The sequence below is a fragment of the Mya arenaria genome, chromosome 10 (genome assembly GCF_026914265.1).
Source record: "Mya arenaria isolate MELC-2E11 chromosome 10, ASM2691426v1".
NCBI classification, from domain to species: domain Eukaryota; kingdom Metazoa; phylum Mollusca; class Bivalvia; order Myida; family Myidae; genus Mya; species Mya arenaria.
Window position 1 is genome coordinate 10,850,101 of NC_069131.1, and position 14,202 is coordinate 10,864,302.

Consider the following 14,202-nt stretch of genomic DNA (forward strand, 5'->3'; position numbering starts at 1 on the left):
TGCATCGCCAGGTATAAACGTCCTGGTAAAATGTACAACGTGGTGATTATAGAAAAAACGTCAAAAGATATACAAAATTGATGGATATTTGTTTTATCTTTTCAGAATACATCGATAACACCACATGATAATTAATGTTCTTAACGCTCTACCATCCTCAGCCATATATATATGCAAAGACAGCTTGTCGGCATGGCTCACCTGAGTAAATTTAAGTTTTACAACTATGTATTAAATCGTACAATCCCACATTTTAGGTTTTAGTATTGAACACACTAGGAGCTCAAACAAAATACAGATGGACAAAAATAAAAGTAAATTAATATGTCGTGTCTGACTATTCAAACTAAATGTTTATTTTTTATTCCTAAGCAACATGCACCATAAACAAATTAAAACAACAACATCGTCACTGAACAATGGTGACTGACTCTAATCCACTACTTTACTTATTTGCTACTATAACATAAATACTATTGAACTGCCATTCTGCAAACTTTCCTAAACTGTTTGCAATTCGGTAATTACCAACACACTACATTGTTTCGTGGTACTTCTTACTTCGTTAGTTTCCGTATGTTTCCGTAAGACATTCGGAACTCCTCGGCCATTTTTTCAAAAACAACCTCGGATGTATGCAAGAACATCAGTTGAAATAGTTCGTAAAATTTTGAATTATATCATTAATTAAATGTAGTGTTTCAGAGTTGTATTTATTGATTTTATTTTAAATTGATTGCCATTGAATTGAATTATTGCAAACATAATTAAGAATTCCAAGAGTTAAGTCACAAAGTTTAAATGCTAAATAAAATTACTACGCGATCTACTTGCAGCGGACTTAAACGTACCACTTTTTGAGTATGTAAACCGTCCAAATACATCCGAGGTTGTTTTTGATAAAATGGCCGAGGAGCTCCGAATGTCCGTAAGACAGCAACGAAAATAGCTTCAAAATGGCCGCGTATTATTGATTTGTTCACATCTAAAAATCTTATTACATCTTTTAGATATATTTCTTTGCCCCTTTTCTCTGAAACCTTTCCCTTAAAAATGTCAATGATAGCAAAGAATCGAACAAAAAGCACATGGACTCCTCTAAGTAACGAGGAAACAAATAATCAAGTAAGTTAATTGAAAAACAGGTGCCCAGTCATGTTCGTTAGTTTTCTATTAATGTAATTGAAGCATTAAAGACTAATTAAGCATCGTTTTGTTGAACCTAATTTTCGCTCCCAAAGGAAATGTTCAGGCCGATTTATTGATTTTAAAATGAAAGTCTAATACAAATCATTGAACGGCAGTCTGAGCAGAAAGAATTACCGAGGTTTCGTCAACTCCCCAGTTCGTCACTAGTTCAATATAGTAAATTGCTAACATGTTTCATCACATCTATTTGCCGTTTCGTCAACTGATCTATGTAGATCAATTTCACACATTAAGTATAGCTAAACCAATTAGTCCGAGCAATTAATGACCTTATTAACCGCATGCGACTTCGTGTGTTTTGGCATAAGCAAGAAAATGACTTGCCAAGCTAGCATCAAGCACTTTGGAAAAATGTTTGGTTCAGGCATCATGGGCCATGTCAACCCTGCCAACCCCACAAAAAAGATAAAGATAGCTACAAAGGTGAAGGAAGCGGATAGAATTTCATTCTTGATGATATCTGGGTCGACAGTCAGTGCCACATCATCTTCGCTACACAGGGGCAGCTACACCACCTCCGACATTCTAGAAGATTGTTCATTTAGACCTTGAAGCTGCTGAATCATCAGTTTTATCAGCTTTTACCATTCACTGAGAAGAAGGGTGAAGACACAAAGCAGGTTCCACTTGTATACATTATGTCGTTAAGAACTATTAAACACAGCTGCATATAGGTGCTGAGGTGTCTGCTACAACACCTAGGCCAGTCATTTGTGGAGTGGTTTATGCTAGACCTCGAGGTCACAACATGGTCAGCGATGAGAGAAGTTATCCCGATACCATAATCAAGGGTTGTGTCCTCCACTGGACGCATCAGATATACCGGAAAATCCAAGTGGAGGGCCTGGCCAGTGCTTACATCCAGAAGGAGGACAAGTTTGAGTTCTTGTGCTAGATGATGTCCCTAACCTACATGTCGAACAAGCATATTGTCCCTGCATTTGAACTACTTAAGCTGACAGCAACAGAGGTGGCTGGCCCTGTCTATCGGGTCACTTATACTCATATTTGTTGATGAAACAACTACCCATTTTGTGGTATAAGGTAGACAAACTGACAAGATCATGTAACATCCAGTAACCAGCAGAAATATTCTCATTGATCAAATATTTTATTATTACCAACAAATCAAAGGTGAATTATATATGATAGTGTCGGGTTAACTTTTTACGATGAAAGTCACAAACAACCAATTATAGGTTATCACATCACAATATTACTTTTCATTTGATGATTTTTACATAATGTAGTAATTGTTTAGATCAGATTTTCCTTGTTATTTTCAGATATTTGAAGAAAGGAGAGTCCTGATAAACAAATGGGTAAGTCAAAGAAGACAAAAGAAATCAAGATAGGAAGCTGAAATTATTTTTTATATGCTCTTTTTTACCAAAGATTGTAGATTGGTGGAATTATAATTTTACCTTATTAAACTTTTTATTCAATCTGATAAAAAATACAAGAAAATTAATTGTCCTGAACTGGTTTTCTAAAAACAGAATTAAACATAAATTATTTTGAATATAAACACTTTTGAAATCATCTGCTGTGTAATACATATGATACTGTGATATTATAGTTCGACAAATGGACCCACGACCAGCGAAAACATATCATGGAGGACCTTATCCACAAGGCAAAGATCCGTGAGAAAGGATTTATCCGAGATTATGTGAAGGAGCATGTACCAGCCCTGAAGCGGGACTTCACCCGACACCTGCCCCGTGTCATCTCCATTTACATTTTCTCATTCTTGGATCCTAGGAGTCTTTGTCGTGCTGGCCAGGTAAACTATTACAGTCTTGGTTATAACTGCATCCTATGAAAGTGCTTATATCTAAGACATGGCAGACATTGCAAGTAACATTTTTGTGAATATGAAAGTGCTTGGGACACTAGTTTTCTATGGCATGAACTTCAATGACTTGATTTTAAAGGGGCTGTACTCCGTATGATGAAAAAGCAAAAAAAAAGAGAAAATTGTTGAAAACTGACATAAACTTGGTATGGATGTGGTCAATGCATTGAAACATACTAACTGAAGTACCACAAAGTTTACAATTAATTCATTTCTCGCAGTTTTTTCGTATTTTTCCTTTAAAAAAGATTACTATGTGTGTACCTAGTAGAATTCATTCCTTATGTATCACGTGATATTACCAAGTTAGGTATATAGCTTAAACATTCTAACTGTTTAGGGTAAGCCTTCGTAGCACAGTGGATACAACACTGGACTGTAATTTTGACAACACCAGTTCGAACCCGGTGTCGGTCGGATTTTTTTTTTACATTTTGGTATTTTTTTACAATTATGATATCAATGAGTAAAACATTTTATTAAATAATTGTCCTGAGATCGTTACAGAAAAAACTTTTTTTGGTGCCAATCTGGTGTGTAGTCCCTTTATGTTCAGACTCTGTAATTAAGTCTTTCTGAGTGTTTTTGAATAAGAAAGAGGTGTTAAAGATACATTTTGAAATGGGCATTTTTTGTACACAATAAAATGTATGTTACACAGACAGATACATAAAATTATCTTAAAAGTACCTGTGACCATCAAAGCATCTCACACTATGGTTTCCGTTATTATATTCCAGCCATAGGTAGCTATGAAATCATGTTATACTGCTTACATCATATTTAATCTTATGGCCCAGACATGTGGACTCTACCGGCGCTGGACAAAAACTGCCCATATCTCCTTGTCCTCCAAAAAGCAAAATTACCTCCCCCTTTTCCTCAGGTATGCTGGTACTGGAAGTATCTGACTGATCTGGACCAGCTGTGGATGCTCAAGTGTGTCAAGCTGGGCTGGAACTTGCCCGTCATGCCTGGACAGTATGAGACCGGTGTGTGGAAACGTAACTACGTCGAGAACATCAAAACACTCCAGATCATGTTCCCAAAGGTTAGTGGTGGTGGTGTTAGTAGTTTATACTCCGGGTCCCGGCGTGAGCATATTGAAGGGTCCCAGAGTGACAGTTCAACCACTGCACACCTATCCTGGGAAGAACCAGTACTAGGTGCCTTCCCTTCTGCAAGGAACTGACTACTTCTGCACATGCCAGGGGCAGTGGTACAGTGCGAATGGTCGTAGAAAGGATTTCATAACCAATCACAACAGAAGTGACCTGGTCTGCCCGGGAATCGAACCCGGGTTGTCCGATTCACAGTCCAACGCTCTACCGATTGAGCTATCCGAGCGGACCCCAAAGTTTGGTGGGCCGAAGTAGATGTTTTATATGCTTGAGGCTTGTATGTGGAAATATAACTACATCAAGAACATTTAATAAACTCGAGGTTATGTTCACAAAGGTTGGTGGGCTGAAGTAGATGCTTGAGACTGGTGTGTGGAAACTTAAATAAATTGACACCATTAGATATTACAGACTATGTTCCCTAAGTTTACAGTGTGTGTATATCACATGATAAATTACATCATAAATGCTATGTTGGAAGGCAATATTTTGCTTCGAATGAAGACTTTAAACAAAGACAATTTCACTATTCTTTCACCATTTTAAATGAAACATAGCGCAGTCTACGCCACTCGCGGAGCCCCACCTTTGGTTGTTTACCAGAGTTTGATTGAGAGTTTAGTTTCTTAAAACACTTGAACAAACCTTTTCCCAAAACGACTGTCTGGCAGAGCACTGTCAAAACATTATTTTGGAAATATGTTTGTCAAAGTGTTTGATGAAACTAAGTACCTTATCAAACTCCGGTAATAAAACGAATGCGGGGCACCTTAAGCGGCATAGACTGCCCTTTGTTTCAATTAAAATGATGTAATAAAAGAAAAGTTATCATTGTTTTATGTCTTCACTTTAAGCAGAATGTTGCCGTCCGATGTAGCATATATGACGTAATTTATCACGTGGTATACACACACTGGTTTATGGTTGTAAAAGTATAGTAGTTGCCACGTGTGAATCAAACATGATCAGTTGATGCATACCTATTTAATGAGTGAGGGGAGGTTGGGGACGGTGAGTAAATGCATTGAGGACTTGTTTATTTGGTTGATGTTTAATGTCTTGAGAAAATTTAAGTTTCGGGAAGGGAAGTAAGTATATGCATTTTTCCCTGTTTTATGTTCAATATTATTGTCAAGTTTAAATATCTTAGATTACATTACAATTTTATGACAAAACATTTGTTTTACAACTTTTTGCTTCTTTCGTTTCATTAACATTTCATTTTTTCAAACAGTAAGTACAACACATATATAAACTATTTGTTGATTTGAGACTTAATGATTTTCTTTTCTAAATGATAATTAAAATTTATTATATTCTCCTCCTATAGAAAAGCACAAAGATTGACTTGTCAAAGATCGTCCCTCAGCAAAAGCCCCCCAAGTCTGCCAAGTCTGGAAAGTCGACCCCATGGCGAGGGTCAGACCCGGTACCCAAGGATACGTGGAGATATAACTACCTAGAGAATAACGATGTTGTCCAGGATGTGAAAACAATGTAAGTTCAGTGGTAATGAAAATAACAATGCTTTACTCATTAACATTTACTCTGATTATCAGGCACAACTAGAAAAATTAGAAAAACTGCAAGTTAAGTTTGTCTCTTTCGAAGAAAATAAGTCTGGTATGATAAGTTGGTGTAGCTGTGGTTGGCGATTTTGTGCAAAAACTTTGACCTTGGCCATTATTAAAAAAAAACTTTCAATATATTTAAATAACTTGGTACACATCTTGCTAAAATTATTGCAAACATGTACAGCATGGCTTATGTTTCTGGCTTTAATTATTTTTATTATGCCCCTTGCTTCATTCAGAGATAAAAACAACAAACGTTGACTTTTTCTCTTTGGGGCTCTTGTTTGACTAAGTATATCCCTTCCAACAAACATGTGAGGATATGGTAAATTCTGTCATTTTATTGCCATAGTACTTTTTGATATCTCCATGGTGAGGCAATACACTCAGTGTAAGTAAGCCACTTAGTTAAACCAAGCAAGTTATCAGATGTCACATAAAAATGTAACAATTGTAGAAAAAGACCTTTCGAAAACAACATGATTTTAAGTAATATATTAATTAGCAATGATTCTACTGTTTATCAGGCATAGTCGGAAAAATGTCCGATAACATATTACTGTTTTTAATTGCAGGCTAAATCAGGGCAATATAAGAAATCAAGTGTTTATAATTTCAGTCGTAGTCTGGACAATGTCAGTAGGCAACTGTTTATCATGGCAGGCGTAGTTGGGACAATGTCAGTAATCAACTGTTTATCATGGCAGGCGTAGTTGTGACAATGTCAGTAAACAACTGGTTATTATTGCAGGCGTAGTCTGGACACTGTCAGTAATCAACTGTTTATCATGGCAGGCGTAGTTGGGACAATGTCAGTAATCAACTGTTTATCATGGCAGGCGTTGTTGGGACATTGTCAGTTGTCAACTGTTTATCATGGCAGGCGTGGTCTGGACAATGTCGGTAGTCACCTGCGTATCATTGCGGTCGTAGTCGGGATAATGTTAGTAATCAACTTTTTATCATTGCAGGTGTATTCTGAGCACTGTCAGTAATCAACTGTTTATCATTGCAGGCATAGTCTGGACAATGTCAGTAATCAACCGTTTATCATGGCAGACGTAGTTGGGACAATGTCAGTAAACAACTGGTTATAATTGCAGGCGTAGTCTGGACACTGTCAGTAATCAACTGTTTATCATGGCAGGCATAGTCTGGACAATGTCAGTAATCAACTGTTTATCATTGCAGGCATAGTCTGAACACTGTCAGTAATCAAGTGTTTATCATTGTAGGCATAGTCTGGACAATGTCAGTAATCAACAGTTTATCAAGGCAGGCGTAGTCTGAACACTGTCAGTAATCAAGTGTTTATCATTGTAGGCATAGTCTGGACACCGTCAGTAATCAAGTGTTTATCATTGCAGGCGAAGGAGGAAGGACTACGCTCCAGAAGGGAAGGAGGTGAGTCGACATTCCCGCAGCAAAGTTAAGACTGGTCAGAATATTCACAACACGGAGGTCAGGAGATCACAGTCCTACACAGTGAGTATATGATTGCACAGTGTGTGTATACCATGTGATAAATTGCGTCATAAATGCTACGTCGGAAGGCAATATTTTGCTTCGAATGAAGACTTTAAAAAAGAAATCTTCCATGATTTCTTCATAATTTTTAATGAATCATAGTGCAGTCTAAGCCGCTAACAGAGCCCCGCCTTGGGTCTTTTACTAGAGTTTGATTGAGAGTTTAGTTTCTTAAAACACTTCAACAAACCTATTCACAGTACAGCCGTCTGAAGGAGCACTGTCAAAACATTACTTTGTCAAAGGGTTTGATGAAACTAATCACCTTATCAAATTCCAGTAATAAAACGAAGGTGGTGCTCTTTAAGGGGCTTAGACTGCCTTTTGTTTCATTTAAAAAGATGTAGTAAAACAAAAGTTATCTTTGTGTTCAGTCTTCATTTTAAACAAAATGTTGCCTTCCGACATAGCATATACCGTATGATAAATTTATCACATGGTATACACACACTGCATATGTGGCTCTAAAAGTGAATGAAAACAAAAAGTGTTGATTTTTTCACATTTCTTTGAAGATCATGAATTCCATTATTTATTTTGTCCAATCACGTGAAAAATATCGAAATTATGACTTTTATTCGGTAAAATGAGTTTTGGCGTATTATGATTTAATACTTTGAGTGGAACAGTAATTTCATTTTTCATATTGATCTGGCACTTTTGTTTATCTGTGATAAAAAATTTAAATACTGCCATAGCTGTTGCATGGTAATGGTTGTAATTTTAGTGATAGTTGTAGTGAGATGAAAATGTGTAAATATTTGCTGTATATACATATATGTAACTGAAAGTCACACAAATATGAGCATTAATTAACATTGCTCCAATTGTTCTCTTATTCCTTTCAGAAAATAGTTACCACTTCCCAAGATCACCTGAACAACTGGGATGGTTTTACCATGTCGATGACGATGCCCCCAGATGCCTCCATGGGTGTGACCCGCCCCGCCCCGGTTCACTCTCACCCTCGACCCACCAAACGCCAGCAAGTCTCCGCCCGCACACCAAGGGACCCACCTAGTATGAAATGTTTAAAAATTATTACATGCTGGATTAAATTGTTAAAATTACATGTATTATTTTAAGCCTATCTGTGTTTTGAAGAAGAAAAGCCTGAAGGTATTTTGATAGCATGGTTGTTGTTGTTGGCAGTGGAGGTAGCATGTAAGGCCCATAGCTCTGTTGCGGTATTCATAAAACTTCTTTGTCGTTTCCTAACATAAGTCACTTTCCTAGTTTTAGTCTCTCTTTAATCAGAATTTAAAAAAAAATAAGAATTTTCAAAATACATTATTTTCATTGACCTTATTGAAAGAAAGGTATGTAAGAAACACTTATACATTTCTTTTTATTTGAAATGGAAATTTTAAGAAATCCACTTAAGTAAGGAATTGACTTATTGAAAAAGATGTATATGAATACCGCCCCAAGCTTTTAAAATTGTTGAAATAGACAACAGAAGTGTCATGAGGGATGAGCTTTGCTTGTGGAGCCCATGTCTATCAATATTTACATTGCATAATCTACTTTATTTTGGTGCTAATTGTGGTGATCAGTTTCTATGATGTTCAAAGTAACATTTTAGCTTGAACATATGTATAACATCATAAGAAAGAAAGTAGTCCCAGCACTGGCGTCTACACCACTGATGAGTTCATATAGATAGTAAGAGTCCTCGAATAAAATTATTGTTTTGCTCATACCAAAGAAGGTGACCTTTAGACAATTACTCTTAATCTTATTTAATATAAAGTAAAACAAACACGTAAATAAATAACACGAACACATGTTCATTAATTGTTCATTATATTGATAAACGAATATAGTCAAAATGCATAATTCACAAAATAATGTAGACAAATGTTTAATAATGCATATCAAATACTATAGTGCTATTTTGTTTAACTAAGATGGTAAACCAATTTTGCCATTTTGTTTACTTCATTGACTGAATCTTTATATCTTCTCCACATAAATATGTTAGATAAAATTCCCTACTTCATGACATTAATGTTTAACCCGTTATTTGCAGGTACAGATCTGTTTCCAAAGCAACCATGGAAGGTTGGTAATAAAGAGGAGTCGGATGAAGAACTTTGACCAGCCTACTGTTTGCCAATCCTGAATAATTCTGAAATCTCAAGTTCAACATGGAACACTCCATATGTGAATTTTCTACACCGAAATTGAATGTTGGCTGATATAATAGCTTATAAAACTGAACTTATTTTTGATATGAAGTATCTTTCATGGCCGAGAGTGTAAGATAGATTAATCCCGACCTGAGCGTAGGGTGTTTTGTGCAGAAACAAGGTTTACAGAGTTTCCACAAAACATGCTGCGCAAGGTTTGGGATGAACCTATCTTACATAATCCGCTATGGTAGATGCTTTTTCTCCCACCTCAGTTAAACAAAATAAAGTGAAAGTGTATTTTTTGCTCGAACTCTTTTGTGCGTAGTTAAAATAATTTGCATATAGTTATGGGATATTTGTGGTTATGCGCAGTGATTCAGATTATGTAAATAGTCAAATCATTCTTTAAATAGTTCTGGAGAGAGGGCAGCATTATTTCTTGAATGCTGCTTGAAAACTTAATGGTGCCATTTGAAACGAGAAATAATTAATTTAGATTTTAAATATTGCCACAAGACATGGTTTCCATGATGCTAGAGACAACGGTCTTCAACAAGGGAGGTAATTGTGTGAAGACAATAAAGGAGTTCCATATGGGTATTTGTTTTATCTTTGCCTGTGGGCAAGATTATAAGTATCTTCCATGGCCGTGAGTGTAAGATATGTTCATTCCGACCTGAGCGTAGGGTGTTTTGCGGAAATGAGGTTTACCGAGTTTCCGCAAAAACACCCTGCGCGAATTCGGGATGAACCTATCTTACACGAGCGGCTATGGTAGATGCTTTTTCTCCCACCTCAGTTAAACAAAATTAAGTAAATATGTATTTTTTGCTGGAACTCTTTTGTGCTTAGTGAAAATAATTGCGTATGGATATGCGATAGCACGTGGTTGTCATGGATATTCGCGCAGTGATTCAGAATATGTTAATAGTCAAATCGGTCTTTTTAAATAGTTCTAAAGAGAATGAAGCATTATTTCTTGAATGGTGCATGAGATGGTGACATTTGAAGCGAGAAATAATTAATTAGCGTTCTAAATATTACCATAAGACAAGATTTCCTTAATGCTGCAGTCTTCAACAAGGGAGGTAATTACAATGTGGTAACCGTTAAAAAGGAGTCCCATACGGGCATTTTATCTTCGCCCGTGGGCAAGATAAGAATATCTAGCATGGTTAAATTATTGGATCTACTTATCTGAGGTGGGAGAAAAGAATTTCTCGCATGACCATAAAATTTTGATCTACTTATCTGAGGTGGGAGAAAAATGATTCTACATTTCCCATGCTTTAGTTACACAACAAATGTTTCTGGCTGTCTCTGGGATTTACCTCATCTATCAATTTAATTTTCACACACCTTTTCAAAAAATATTATACATTTCTTTTCTTCCTTTATGTAGGTTGTTAACAAGCCATAATTGGTTGATATGTTAGTATTGAACATTCCAAAGTTTTGACTGCCATAAAAGTCATTTTCATAGCAAAAAAACTATTATATCACTTTATACTTGGAAACTTGCATATTTAATATCATTATCAGATTGATGCTGCAACTCAGCCTGATGGCACATTATGCATTGTTTGCATCAATACTTGGTAACAAGCATATTTAATAACATTATCAGATAAAATTCTGCAACTAAGCCCGATGACCCATAATGCATTGTTTGCCTCAATTTAAGATATCCGACCCACAGATATATGTGCTTACGATGCCCAGTGTCCCATCTTATTTTGGTATCTTTATTACTAAACAACTTTATTTGGCATTCAGAAAATTTTAGCTGAGATTTCAGTTGAAATAAATAACAATTATACAAACTATAATAAGTTTATGTATAATAGACTTGTGGTTATTAATGTAATATATTAGTAATCAGCAACCATATTATACAGGGACACCAGGCATCAACATTGAACATTAACGGTAATAGAGCTATCAGACAGTGAGCTTAATTGTGGGTCGCACTCCTGGGCTGGTATTCATAAAACATATCAACAAACATATAAGTGATTAAGTCATTTTCCTAGATAAGTAACTTACTTGTCATATGGTATAATAACTTAATACTATCTAAGATGCTTTATTTTCATTAATTTAATGTAATAAGCACACTTGTATGTTATTGTCACTTGTACATTTCTCTCAATCTGATTACGAAAGTCTTAGTAAATCGACTTAAGATAAGAATTGACTTAAGATAAGAATTGACTTAAGATGTTTTATGAATACCGGCCCTGAACTCCTACTGTAACAAAATGTATGTGTTTGCTTTATTTTTGAAACTCATCTTGCAACATGTTAATGAGTTATATTTAATGAAATCTTGTTTTATAATGCTGGATCTTATTTATTTATTTGTTTATTGTACTATTGTTAACTATGTTTACTGTGACTGTGATACTATGTCAATAATTTTAGGAACGCTTTGAATCTAAGATAAATACATAATGGGCCGGCATTCATACAGCATCTTAAGTCATGGGCTGGCATTCATACAGCATCTTAAGTCATGGGCCGGCATTCATACAGCATCTTAAGTCATTTCCTTACTTAAGTTGATTTTTTTTAAATTTTATGGTCAAATTAAAAAAATATGTGTAGGTGTTTTGACATTAAATTAAGTTGATTTTTTTAAAATTTTATGGTCAAATTAAAAAAATATGTGTAGGTGTTTTGACATTAAAGGATGTATTTTCAATAAAGTCTAGGATAATAGAGTACACCAGAAATGGTTAAGCTTTACTATCATATGACCAGTGTGATACTTAAGTAAGGAAAATGACTTAAATGAGGAAATTACTTAAAATGTAAGACTTATGGATACCAGCCCCTGTATGATTTAAGAATTGTCAGAGTTTCTGTTCTTTTTGTGAAATTTGTGTACTGCATATGCTACAATATCTGTTTAAGTTTCATACAACCTCCAAGACTTTAACTTACTTATATTTACATAAAATCCTGAGAGGGAACAATAGTTTACATTGTGTGTTTATGACTGTTAAATAATAACACATGCATGTGTCTGTTTCCAAACAAAACAAAGAAATAGTTAGCAATGTTCCAGTGCCTGTCTTAACTTTCATGTTTTTGTTTCTAATAACCTTCAGGATGGTATTATTCAGGTATTGTGATTTTTATTGCCTTCATTGTCTTTTTAGTGGCTTAAGTATATACTTATTTATCTTAGCTTGGTTGTGTTGAAAGCTGATAGCTTCTAAAATAACTCTCCAGTCCGTTTCCTTGGCAGAAACAAGTACTGTGTCCTTTTTGAGAGGCTACGAGAAAGTACTCCTGGTGGGGATCGAACCCACTACCTCTTGGGTGAGAGGTGGACACTTATACCACTTCTCTCACCTTTAAATGGCCTTAGACATTATGTTTGTTTTTTAATTATAGATCAACATTTTTGGATAACAATGAATACATTAGATAGTAATTGTTTTAGATGTCTGTAATTTGTTTTACATGTACATAAGTTTTTCCGCAGATTTTTGCATATGCCTGGGATAGATTTTATTTCAAATACAACTTGCTTTATATTTATATTGTTAGATTGAATTTGTAGTTATTTTAGCTTAAAATGTATTTGATATTAAAGATTTTATGAAAAATGTATAGAAAATAAAAATATGTAAAGATGTTGCCTACTGATACAGGTAATCCCTAAAAATCAACTTCAATCTTCAACAATCGAACTTTATGCCGATGCATGATTGGGATTGGATGGGAGGAATGGAATTTGGATAACTAGGATTGGATGGGATGGAGTGATGGATGAATGGATTTGAACGACTGGAATTAGATGGGATGGAATTGGATGGAGGGGTGGATGGATGAATGGGATTTGAATGACTTGGATTGGATGAAGGAATAGGATTGGATGGGATGGAGGGATGGATGAATGGGATTTAAACGCCTGGGATTTGATTGGATGGAGGAATAGGATTGGATTGGATGGAGGAATAGGATTGGATGGGATGGAGGGATGGATGAATGGGATTTAAACGCCTGGGATTTGATTGGATGGAGGAATAGGATAGGATTGGATGGAGGAATAGGATTGGATGGGATGGAGGAATAGGATTGGATGGGATGGGCTTGGAATTGGATTTGTATGGCTGGGAAGGGATGGGATTTGTTGAATGGATGTATGGCTGGGATATATTGGATGGGCGCATGTATATTACCTCGACTAAAATAGACGTTTATTGTGTAATAATATACTAGTAGACTATATACCAGGGCGTCGCACTTCTTTGTTCCAACTCCCGGTAGTTTCCTTTATATTTTTCAAACCAAGTCAAAACTGTAAATTTGATAGGTACATTTTCATTCTTCTGAATATCCTTGTTATGCACATTTCAATACATCAAGTACGGTATGTTGGATACATATCCGTCTAATAAAGATATGACAAAGTCAAATTTTGACATAATTCAGTTGAACTAATATGTCAGCTAAATCCGATAACTTAAAGTATTCAAATAATTCAAAGAAGTTGAATAGTCAAGGCTCACCCAAAGCATATGACTAAAGAAGATCACAAGAGCATGAACATCCCAACATGTTACCTCACACATAAATGGGATGATAAATGGTAACACTATGATTACTGTTCGGTTAACGCAGTGGTTAGCGCACCAGCTCTTCACCGGACCGGGTTCGATTCCCCGCATGGGCGCATGCTAGTTTTGTTGGAAGACACCCCAAGTGTGTTTTCTCCGGTTTCCCCCACACCACACGTGCACGCAGCATCGTGCCAACGAGAGTGA

General features: G+C 35.8%; 1 protein-coding gene and 1 non-coding gene across 2 annotated transcripts; one reads left to right on the plus strand and one right to left on the minus strand.

Moving 5' to 3' along the window:
* Positions 1-892: 892 nt before the first annotated feature.
* LOC128206931 (F-box only protein 16-like) lies at positions 893-13,062 on the plus strand. Its single transcript, XM_052909671.1, has 8 exons — positions 893-1,125; positions 2,496-2,531; positions 2,789-2,995; positions 3,954-4,118; positions 5,519-5,685; positions 7,130-7,247; positions 8,138-8,309; positions 9,322-13,062. Exons 1-8 carry the CDS (start codon positions 1,054-1,056, stop codon positions 9,387-9,389), a joined length of 1,005 nt encoding a protein of 334 aa, XP_052765631.1. The 5' UTR covers positions 893-1,053; the 3' UTR covers positions 9,390-13,062.
* Positions 4,343-4,419, minus strand: Trnah-gug (transfer RNA histidin (anticodon GUG)). Its single transcript has one exon. It is a non-coding gene; the product is annotated as a tRNA-His (tRNA).
* Positions 13,063-14,202: the final 1,140 nt, after the last annotated feature.

What these genes read in the sequence shown, in the direction of transcription:
- LOC128206931 (XM_052909671.1), top strand. Translation starts at nt 1,054, where the DNA reads ATGTCAATGATAGCAAAGAATCGAACAAAAAGCACATGGACTCCTCTA. An exon ending in GAGTCCTGATAAACAAATGG is followed by an intron (nt 2,532 to 2,788) that starts GTAAGTCAAAGA and finishes GTGATATTATAG; the next exon opens with TTCGACAAATGGACCCACGA. An exon ending in TCCAGATCATGTTCCCAAAG is followed by an intron (nt 4,119 to 5,518) that starts GTTAGTGGTGGT and finishes CTCCTCCTATAG; the next exon opens with AAAAGCACAAAGATTGACTT.